This window comes from Augochlora pura, chromosome 7, assembly GCF_028453695.1.
Source record: "Augochlora pura isolate Apur16 chromosome 7, APUR_v2.2.1, whole genome shotgun sequence".
Lineage (NCBI taxonomy): Eukaryota > Metazoa > Arthropoda > Insecta > Hymenoptera > Halictidae > Augochlora > Augochlora pura.
The window spans coordinates 39,635,121-39,646,913 of record NC_135778.1 but is presented as its reverse complement, the minus strand read 5'-3'; the positions used below and the strand labels follow the sequence as shown (position 1 = coordinate 39,646,913).

The 11,793-nt window shown below is 43.3% G+C and overlaps 1 protein-coding gene across 1 annotated transcript in view; it reads right to left on the bottom strand.

The window, feature by feature from the left end:
* The window catches only part of LOC144472834 (netrin-1), a 128,132-nt gene extending 116,751 nt beyond the window's left edge, over window positions 1–11,381 (bottom strand). Inside the window, exon 1 of the mRNA XM_078186238.1 lies at window positions 10,019–11,381. Within this exon, the coding sequence (XP_078042364.1) occupies window positions 10,019–11,348 (1,330 nt within the window). The 5' untranslated portion in view covers window positions 11,349–11,381. The remainder of the gene's footprint in view (window positions 1–10,018) is intronic.
* Between the last annotated feature and the right edge of the window lie 412 nt (window positions 11,382–11,793).

The following is an 11,793-nucleotide window of genomic DNA, read 5'->3' as shown; positions in this document are numbered from 1 at the left end:
GAGAGAGAGAGAGAGAGAGAGAGAGAGAGAGAGAGAGAGAGAGGATTTCTGTTGTATGCATTGCCGTTAGATCGGCCACATATGTCGCCTGCGAAATTGCAAAAGTTTGTATCCTTTTTTTTTACCGATTCGAAATTGACAGATTTGGGAATTTTTCCTGCGGAAAATTCAATTTTTATGTCCACTTATGGTTCCGGAGACTATTTTTGTTTATACCTTTTTTTTTATGGTTTTTGATCAATTTTGTTTAGGGTTTTTGATCATTTTTGTTTACGATTTTTTACCATTTTTGTTTAGGGTTTTTGACCCCTTCGAATTTATCTTTAAAATAACCATGAAATACTGACGGTGGTTATTAACTCTCGTATCATATTGGAATGGATGCCAGAGAAATAAAATCCTCGGTACTATTCGAGAACGTGGTCGTTTGTAGAAAACATTTTGTAAAAAGTAAAATTTATTGGCTCGATAAAAAAACCGAAGTTTTCGCTGGAAAATTGTGATCCTGATTGACGGGAACGTTTCCGCAATTTTTGTACGATGTTTCTACGTAAAAGTAATCGCTAGCGATTGATACCATAAAATAGATTAAATGTATTATACTGTGAGAAATGTATTAAAATATGTTGAAAGTATTATATATATTAAATATGTTAATATATTTTGAACATATTAAATATATTAAAAATTTTTAAATGTCTTGGACATATTAAATATATTAAAAATATTAAAATATGTTAAACATATCAACTGTATCAAAAATATTAAAATATGTTGAACATATCAACTACAGTAAGTACATTATACTATATTAAATATATCAAAATATATTGAACATATTTTCTATATTAAATGTATGTCTAACTCTCGTCGCTGAAAAATGCAAATGAGATTACAAATAGCAACGCCTCCTTTTTTTTAAACTTTCCTTGCTCGACCATGTGCAGCTATACAGCTTCCTTTTGTCTCCTTCGCTTTAAATAATGCGAAAGATCAAATTTTTCAAGCAGCCCCGCCGTAAATCCCGAAGTTTCTTGCGAACAGCACTTTACGGTGCGCAAAAAACAGCTGCGAGGGTAGCAGATGTATCGCGCGGCACGGTGGAGAGGCTCCGCAATTAAGTGCCCCCCGGCGGAGAGTTAAATGTAGCAGAAGGAAAATCAGTGAAATTTTTCCGGTGGAAATTGAAAAGAGCATTTAAAAGAAAACGCCGCGGGGAACGAGAGAGAAAGAGAACGAGCTAGTCAGGAAGAGAGAGAGAGAGAGAGAGAGAGAGCTAGTGAAAAAGAGAAAGGATGAATGCTAAACCTAGCGAGAAAGAACGAAAGAGAAAGACAGCAAAGGCGAGTGAAAAAGAGAAAAAAAAGAGAGAGGAAAAAAAGAGAGCGAGAGGGAGAAGGAAGGAAGGAAGCGGAACACTCGTGCAGAATAATTGCGGTGGCGAGGTCGGCAGCTTTTTAGGAGAAATCAACAAGCGGCCACGTACGCGTTAAAGTTTTTGAAACTTCCCGACGGGGCACGGAGTGGGCTCTCTCTCTCGCGTGGTTTTTTGCCGGAACGACAACAAACACAACCTTCCGCGGCCAGACGATGTGGCTGTGCTGGCCCGGCCGGAGGAAGCCCTCGGAATCACGACAAGAAGTGTCCAATTTAAAATGTAAATTGCGCCGGATATTTGGCATATCGCGGTGCGCGGCGCGCTGCGGAATGGCCGTGAAATTAAAATGTAATTTAATTCGAGCTCCCTCCCTGCGCCGTGTTCTTCTACCGTGCCGTCTCCTCTCTCTCTCTCTCTCCTTCTTCTCCTCCTTCTCTCTTTTTTTCTCTCTGCATTTCTTGTTCTGCCACTCTCCCTCTTCTTTTTCACGCGATCCACGCTGCTTTCCAAAAATGTTGCGACGCTCGTTTCGTAAATTTCTTCGCCGAGGTAGGGGTTGCTGCCGTCATCGTTCGCGACGACGCCGTTAACCCGTTCGTTATTTGTTCCACGAATTCTTTTCGTAATATTGACACTTTGCACTCGAGCGGCGACTCTGAGGCGCCGTGAAAAATTATTTAACGTTACAATAACGTCATTTAACATTATTTAACGCTACAATATTATAATAAATTCAGTAAATAAATCATAGGAAATACAGTTACTTAAAATGGAAATACTATAGGCCAGAGAAATTATTTCGAATTAAGATAGTTCTGAGTATAATAGTAATAATAAAAATGATAAAAACAACTAAATTCTAGTTTGAAATGTTTGTACAAGGACACAATTATGGTGCTTCGCGTGAACGACTCGCCGTCGGCACTGCAAAGGTGAATATTTCACATGAAACTCGAAGTTGTAATTGCAATTAAATAAATTCGCAGATGCAGATTCAAATTCAAGGTATGTCGTACACATTTGTTACATTACTTTAGACAATGTACACGTAGAAACACTACTAAACGACTAGTTATGGTACAGTTTAAAATAAGAAGAAACCTTTATACAAAAACCTGTATAACCTGACATATCGTATCTTCCCAAATCTATCCGCTGCGTTAATGTGGATTCCCATAGCTCTACGGCATCAATTTGGCCGTGAATTCTCGAAACCCCATGGTTGGAAAGAGATCAAGAAAGTTACAATCATTACCGGAATTTTTTCATGCGCATTAACACCGGCGTGGCTGCGCGTGTGCTCGCGCCGTATCCATAATTGAACGGGTTTCTTGCCAACAGCCAGCAGTATTTCATGGTTTTTCAGGAGATGGTCTGCATCGAAATAGTTATGGGTATATAGCGGGCCGTGTATGCCATTCGAAAGCAGAACGGAAAGGCGTTCAACCCGCCGTAGAACGCGCGTCCTGTGTGTATATCGATTCTTCTTCTTCTTCTTCTTCGGACTACCGAACGTGTGTTTCGACGTTTCTTTGGATCTCGCGGGCGCGCGCGCGCGGAAATTATCCTTCCCACGACGCGAAACTACATTATCCGAAGTCGGAACGTGGAAACACTATGATTCCTTACGGCTCCCATCCGTCACGCGAGTAACCGAGGAACTCCAGGCTTTCGCCGAGTAGAAGCTAGCGCGTCGTTTCCGCCTATAACGCCGTTAACGTCCCTTTTCCTAACATAACCTTACCCATCCGAACACGCTCTTTTATTTCCACGCGCGAAATTTACGTTATCCCGTTGTAACCCGTTGACAGCTCAACGTTCGTAAAACTTCTTCCCGTCGGCTTCGTATTTTTCTCCGACGAAATGAATTTCGTACGAATCGACGGCGAACATAGCCTCGAAATGCAATTCAACCGCGGACTTTCGTTTGGTAAAATTTTCGGAATTATTTATTTTTCGGATAATATTCTAATATAATTGTTATACTATGAAATCGAATTAACCCTTTGCACTCGAAGCCATTTTTTCTTGTAATTCTAAAATAACTTTTCTGACATACAGCATTTTCATTTTATACGACAAAATGTTTTTTTATGCATATGAAATTGAATATTGCAACTCATGCAACAACAGTTATACTTTTAATAATTTAATATAACCTAAAAAAAATGTTTAGATAAATAGCAAAGCAACAGCTCTGCGACCACCATGGATTAAACCCTGTAGAAGTGAGAACAGCATGGAAACATACGACGCCAGGGAAAAGGTTCGATAATGAAACGATCACATTTCGTTTAAAGCTGCTTAACGAAATTATAATCGGCGAGGAGGAACGCGATGTAAGCAGATCCCCGCGCTTCCGCGGACACGCCGTGAGGAGGCACTCTCGCGACGGTATCGCCATAGCAACCGTTTAATTGGAAAAGGATCCCCGTAATAAAATCGTCGAGTGTTTCGTTCTCGTACAATGCGGGGCCAAAACCAACCCGTCGGGTTCGCGTAATTGTTCGGAGAAGGGCGCGACGAATTTCGAGGCTATACCTCTCTCTCTCTCTCTCTCTCTCTCTTCGCCACCGTCTTCTTCTTCTTTGACTGTAATAATTTTTGGTCGGGAGGTCGACGGATTCCGCGCCGATCCTGCTTATAATCTACGGTCGTCGGTCCCCCCTCACCTAATTCAATTTCACCTCGACCGGAAAATACTTGTCAAATCCGTGGGAGACGCGCGATCGAAATCGCGCACCATTTATAATTTGCTAGACCTAAAATCTGCGCATACACGCGTATTGAATGTTAGTAATAAAATATATTATTGTTTGATATATTTGATAATTGCGAATTTATTTTTGTTAGGAGAATAATTAATTTTCTTAGGATGGTAATTCAATGTAGATAACTTTTCTTATGAGAATAATTAAATGTATATAATTTTTCTTACGAGAATAATTAAACATATAATTGAATAATTGAATTAATGAAAATTATAACGAAACATATAATTGAAATAATTGTTTTTCGGTGGAAAAATCGTTGTCGCACGCGTACTCCGTGCTTCAAGAATGTCTACTACGTCCGCATGATTAAAGAGAAAGTACTGGCTCGATCAAGTCGATACCGTATCGCAAGAGTCCTGTTACCATCTTCGCAAGAATCAATACAACAGTCTCTATAGATTTCTTTCAGCGTAACAAATATGGATAATTGTTCGAGCAAGATTGAACGTTGAATAGAGTTTGATTAGGTCAGGCGATAATTATATGAGCCGTTGAAAACAGCAAAGGTGTGAGTGAAAAGAGGTTAATCTTGTGGATGATGAAGGATGAATTGAAAGTTCTGTAAAATGCAATGGCATAGAAGATCCTTTATATATGGCACTGTCAAGCTTTAAGTTGAAATAATTTTAAAGAATTGTGAAAAATATTAAATTCAATATGATTTAGTAATACTAAGTGAATCTGGCGAAACCTGTAGTCACACTAATTATGCTTTGAACGACTCATATAAAATTGAATTTTATTTATAAATTTATTAAATACATATAATTTCTATGAATTCTAATGAATATGACTGCCAAGGATTTAAAACAGAATATCTTTGGAATTTTCGACTTTGTATCTTCCTTTTCTAAATATTGATTTAGCTATTGTGTGTGTGTTTCGCTGCTAGTAATCCTGGCAGAACCATAGAGATAGGCCAGTACAGAAATATTCAGGTCGCACGGTTTTTTTTCGTGGCGGCTTTTAAAGCCGTATGGCAAAGTTGCACGGCAAGGTCAAGCCGATGAGGATGCGGCTTCACGCTTTTTTTTTGGAGGACACAGAGAGCAAAGCCTCTCTCCGGAATATGTATATCCTTTGGCCGACTCTCGTCGGTGTAGTGTAAAAGCCCGAAAAATTTCATAGCTAGTCTCGCACACGGTGTAGAACGCTTTTAGTAGAGCTTTTAGAAAGTTTTTTTTAGCTGGGGTTCGCGTGAAAGATTCGCGCAACGGCCTCTAAAGCTGTATTAAAAATAATGAAAAATAGTAGAATTTTACGATCGAGAGATTATCGGTGTCGATAAATTGTTGATCTTGATTTGACGTTTAAAGAAATGTAGAAGAAATGTAAAAGTATCGATAAAGTCCAGGATTAAAGGCAAATTAGGTTAATTTTAGGATTGATTATAATCTTTGTCTTGGTTCAATATTTTTGTTATACCAATTTACAAAGATACATCGACTAAATTTTTAAAATCGCCTTCAAGGATTAAATCGCATTGCTAGCTATATGCAATAAATATTTTTCGATACGCTGTAACCAGAAATGACATTATTTGCTAAATTGTCTCCTAACGCAATTGTCTCCTAAAAATCGTTCTATTCGCTCGCCTTATAATTTAACCCTTTGCACTCGAAGCCATTTCAACAGGAAATATGCAATATATGCAAATATGCAATATTTATATAACACATGCAAGCTTTGTTAATACAGAAATTATTTTGCAACGCGACAGAACAATTTTATAGTGCCTCGCAGTCGCCGCTCGAGCGCGAAGGGTTAAACAGCCGCGGACAATTGGAGAGTACATTTTCGAAGACGAGCGGAACGCTTACCCGTCGGAAAAACGTCTGAATGCCGGCACATTCCGCGCGCAGTTAAGCTGGAAATTCCACGGCGCTGGGAAAAATCGTGGCGAACGAAGGGCAACAGGGGAAGGGAGTAGGAGGAGGAGGAGAACTCGAAGAGTATAAAGGCGAGTGGAAAGGACGAAAAGAAGGAAAAGTACGCGCGCGGCAAGAATCACGGTTATAACTGCCGCGCGTCGTATAAACGGGGACCCTTGAGAGCATAATTCATCGCGGTAAACAGCCCGGGTACGCGTGCCGTGTCAAATTAACGGCGGTGCCGCAACAACGAGGAACCGCCCCTTCGGCGTTGCGAAGAATATTCATCGACGTCTAAAACCCACGGAGTTCTGTTTCTACACCTATGCCACTCGCGAATTATTCGCGACCAACAATATTCTCGTAAACTCGTGCTGGACGTCCACAGAAATTCCTGTTTTAACCAATTACGTTCCAGCGTTTGTGCAAACGCGTTTCACTCATACGGTGATTCTGAGTTTGTTAATTTTCGTGTTGCGGCCATAAAAGGAAATTTCAGAGATTTATTTAACCTCTTTAGAGACGAATATTTGTAGTAGGGAGCAATCTATTTAATTTTATCTTTTTTATTTGTTACCTATTTCGTTTCATTTGATAAAATTTTTACAGAGAAAATAATTATCGTGAGGCATCGAAAAGTCCGCCAAAAATTAATTCGAAACCCAAATAGCCTTGGGCATTATAACGTCTAAATAAAATAAATAAAATAAAAGAAAGCAACGAGAGTCGTTATACAAATTGAATTATTTACGATTGAATAATTAATCATCGAGGATATTATTTTCATGTCGAATGCAAAGGCGCCCCCGTCGCGAGAGTACCGTAGCCAATCGATATTCGATAATTTCATTATTCTGACCTGGTTCCGGTACTCGACAAAGTCAAAGAAAAGATAATAAGAGTCTTCTGGAATTCTGAACGGATCCGATGATGCTTTGCATAGTATACACGATGTCCCACACTATACCGTTCCGATAGCCTATTTTCGGATTAAGGAAATGCAGAAGAACGTGGACCCTAACCTCCCGAAAGTTACGACTCGGGAATCCCCGACGTTCGCATTGTATGCTGTAAATCATGTGCGCCGCCTGTGTCGGTGAAAACGGAAAATCTGAGCATAGTTAATTGCTGGTAGGTCACGTGTTGCTAGGTTGAGGAACTTTATATACTTTGTATCGGTGGAAGTGAGAATAACGCGAAGAGTATACTAATTTTAGTGGGCATCTCACGAATTGAATTAGTTCACCGAGTATTTAATGATACAATTAGGTTATGAATTTCAGTCTTTGTTAGATTGAAACAAAATAATTGTTTTTGTAGTTAGCTATAGATTATTAGCTATAGCTTTAGTTCTAAAAAGATGTCACCCCTTAAACCAAAAAAATTACCTGGTAACAAATTCACCACGTAAATCTAACACTATTCTAACCATAACAATGATTGCAAAATATTATAATACAATATACTAACTGATATAATCATACAAGTTCCTTCTCGCGTCACAGCAAATAAAAAATAAAAAAATTTAAAAAAAAAAAAGAAATTCATATTCAAGTAAAGTAAAAAGAAATTTATATTCAAGCGAAAGCAATTAATAAGACGATAATATTGTTTCGAAACGCGGAAAGAGATCAGCGAAAACATTATTTAACCTCTCGCTCCCCAATCCCAGCGTTGATATTCCACGGACTTTGATGTTCGACCAGGGTTTCGGTTACCTTTGAAAGAACAGCGTTTCGCATTCACGAAGACTAATTCTATTAGAGCGAGCCGAGTCCTGGCGACGATCCTCCTCCCCCCACTCCCGTCAAAGATACCCGTGGACAGCTTTCGCCGAGATTAATTACGATTACGGTGTTTTCCATCGCGACACACACGCAGCGTGTACACCCCCCCTGAACGAATCAGAGATCGCGGTTGCCGCGCGAAAAAGGGCGTTCTTTTATCGATTCGAAACGATTTTCGAGGGTGGTGTTCGCCTCCCCCCTACCCTCTGACGGTTTTTGATTTGAGCATACATCCTCGATATATATATATACGAGTCTCGAGGCAACGCTTCGCCGCTTCGAATTAAGGGGTGAACTTACGAAAGGAGGCGCCCTAACCCCGTGGGGTCGTTTCGCCCCGGCGAAATACGCGAGCGGTGCTCTCTCTTGCAACCGCACAAGAGACCGAATCGTGAAGAATGAAAAAAGAAGAAAAAAACCAGAGAGAAACCGCGCGTGGAAGATCGGTAATTGGGAACGGAGGATGCGAAACGTAGACGAAGGTCGCGCCGGCCCGGTGTGTATCGGGTACCAAAACAAAACGATGAACGCGAGTCCGCGGCAACGCGACGCGTTTATTTACCATAGCTCGCCTCGAGGCGCGACGGGGGGAGGAGGTAGAGGGGGATACAGCCTACTCTACATGTCCACCCGGGACCGGACCGCATAATTTCAGAGATAATCCACGGGTTTTTTCATAATTAACTTGGTGTTATTAACCTTGTTGCAGAAGTGTCCCGAACTTCTCTTCGTTGGCATCTTAATGGCAGAAAATTGTTTCGCGGAATTTGTATGGGACCTGCAGCAATCACATAAAGCACGCATTTCAAATTCAACATCGTAAAATTATATATTTTAAAATATACCTTTGGTCAAACAGCTCGGCTAAATGCGTAAGTGGCATCATTTTAATGGGCAGATAATGATCCCGCGGATTGAATTCATTTACCGAGTATTTATGCTTTCCAATGCGATTGTTATCTATAGTATATAAATCTATATGAATATATCTATAATATATAAATCTACATAAATACATCTATAATATATAAATCTACATAAATACATCTATAATATATAAATCTGTTGATTTCTCCTATTTCCGTGGAAGCAATTGAAATTCCAGCGTCGAGATAAAACGGTTTGATCGCCGATCTATTCGGTGGACGATTCGAGTACGTAACACTACACCGCGCGCATAGATGAAAAAAATATTCATTTTGATAGATCCTTGGTGATCGCGTAGTCGGAACGTCTCCACCGTGTCTTTTCGATTGTGAGGTAACGTGAGTCGACTCGCGACTTCAGAACCGATTTGTGTACACGATATGTACCTGGATCGTTTCGACGAACTTTACATACGTCGCCTGTACTGTAGCGCGCGTGCTCGTTAAGTTTCCGCTGACAAATTACGAGCAATGGGAGACGCGAGAGAACCGAATACCCAGGGGGACACTGTATTATCGGAGCAGTGTAACCGAATCTAGGAACGTTGATCCTAGAATAACGCTGCGATGTTTTTATAAAAATTGTTACGTCATACGAGGTATCTTCGATGTAAGAAGTCTAGTGATATCTCTAATATTGAACAGTTTACGAATGATTTTGATTTAATTATTTTTTTTACTGGTTTTAATTTTAAGCAATTCTTTTACTATTTTTAATTTCAATTAATTCTTTTACAATTTCTAGTTTTAATTAGTTCTTTTACCATTTTCAATTTTAATTATTTGATATATTATACTCGCATGAAATGGGCGTTGATCTCCGATCGAAGGATAAGGCTAATTTTTAATTTTTCTCCACTTGATAGAAAATTATAGCGGTAGCTTTGTGAATCGATTGTCGTAATAATTTATTACCTATTATCAAGATAAATATATTACATGATACTACCGCAAGCTTCGATATTATTATATGATTTTTTAAACACTAAATAACTCTTGCGATTAATAAAATAAATAAAATCAAAATAGAAACTGAAATGTTGAATTATTGGTAAATCTAGCGTCAAAACGTGCCTACATATCGCTTCATTCAGAAGATCGTCGCCTTTGAAATGTCAGGCTAGAACGAGGCCCGCTTGAAATTCGAGCGTAGTGCCGCGGCGGCGGCGGCGGCCGAATCGAGACCGGGCGGCGGGCCGCGGTCGGAACTCTGTTAAAATAAAAAGAAAAGGAACGCAGCGGCGGCGGCATAGGAAGGAGAGCCGAAATAAGAGACACAAACCTTTGCATTCGTTAGCATCTCTGGCGGTGGCTCGTGCCCAGGGTCGATCGAAGTGGAACGGCCGACACCTCTCGCAGTCCCTGCCGGCGGTGTTGTGGCTGCACTCGCAGGCGAGCTCGCCGTCCTTGCCCGGGACGCACCTTGCCGCGTGGCCGTTGCACTTGCACCTGCCACCGACGGCGAAGTCGGACACGGCGTAGTGATGGGCGAGCGTGCCGGTGCCGAGATTGCTGGTCAGGGTGCTGGTCGTCGACGAGGAGATGTTGATCGCTGTGGCGAAGCTGATGTCGGCGACGTCGACCGCGTCGTTCGACTGCATCTCCTGGGGAGCGATCACCTGGTGAACGGATGGCAACGCGGTGGCCAACGGGTCGACGACGGAACCGCGTAGCAGAGCCTTTTGATTCTTGATCCTCTCCTCGCGTTCCCGCTCGCGTTTGGCCAGCTCCTCCAAACCGAGACCGAGGCCGTGGCCGTGGTCGTGGTCGTGATCGTGATCGTGGTCCCGGTCGTCCGTGTTCCCCAATTGCGGGACCTGCTCCTGGGACGGCTGCTGCGGCATGTGGAGCCGATTGAAGACGACGCGGACGTCGGTCGCCGTCACCCAATCCTGCAGTATCGGCGAGTTGTCGAAGTCGGGAGCGGACGGCCGGCCCTCGAGGGTGCTGAACGCGATCCTGCCGACGGGACCCAGGCCGTCGCCGCCGGTGTAACGGTGGCTGTCCGTGCATCTCGCCTCCTGCTCGTTCTCCTTGGTGATCGTTGCCCGGTTCGGCCTGCCGTAGACCCGTCGGCACTGCGACGAGTAGAATTGGAACGGCTGCCACGTCTTCCCGTAGTCCATCGACTTGTAGATCGCGATCGAGTCCGGCTTCGCCGCCTTCGGGCAGAACTGCAGACTGATGTAGGTCAGCTCGTACTTCTTTCCTAGGGAGAGGGTCAAGGTCACGTTGTCGGGCGGCGCGGAGAAGCTCTGGGACGTGATCAGGGGCTCGCTGCGCCAGCAGGTCACGTTGCTGGGGTTGTTCAGGTCCGTCAAGTAGCTGGCCGGGAATCGTCGTCTTGGCGTGCTGTCGTCGCAGACGTGGCACTGACCTATGCCGGTGCTGCCTCCCGGCTGCTCGGTCACGTCGCAATATCTCGTCGGGCCGCCGCTTCCGCAGGTTGACGACGCCTCGACGGCGGAACCGAACGCCGCGTTCACGAAGTCCGGTATGCAACGCCGCGGCCTGTCCTCGTCGTAGCACGGGTCCGACGAGGCCCGTGTACGATAACGAAGCAGCATCACCCCGAAGAGGAGCCCGAGCGTCCACGCCGGTGCGCTCTTCATCCTGGCTTTCCCCTATCGGACGCGACTTTTGGCTTCCTTCCTTCCTTCCTTCCTTCCTTCCTCCCTTCCCAGGACTCTTGCTCCCCCTGCCCCTCCCCCTGTAACCCTTGCCGTGACACCTACACGCAAACAGTTCTTTCTCTTCCACCGACAACCGATCTCCGCCTCGTCGTCTTTCTCTCTCTCTCGCCGTGAAACAGATCCGTAAGCGGAGGGTAGTCAGTCGCGTGCAGAATCCTGTTCCGTAGTCGCCGTCGCTCGAAATCGAATCCTACGCTCCTCGTCTGCTCGTCATCGTGACCGACACGCTAACCTCGAGAAACATCGATGCCCACCGCGGCGGTTCGTTTCCAATTGTCAACGGTTCGCATCGTCGACGAACGATCCCGAAATTGAAAACGATGGTTTCCGCGTTACCTCGTGTTATCCTCGCGTGGCCGCGCGC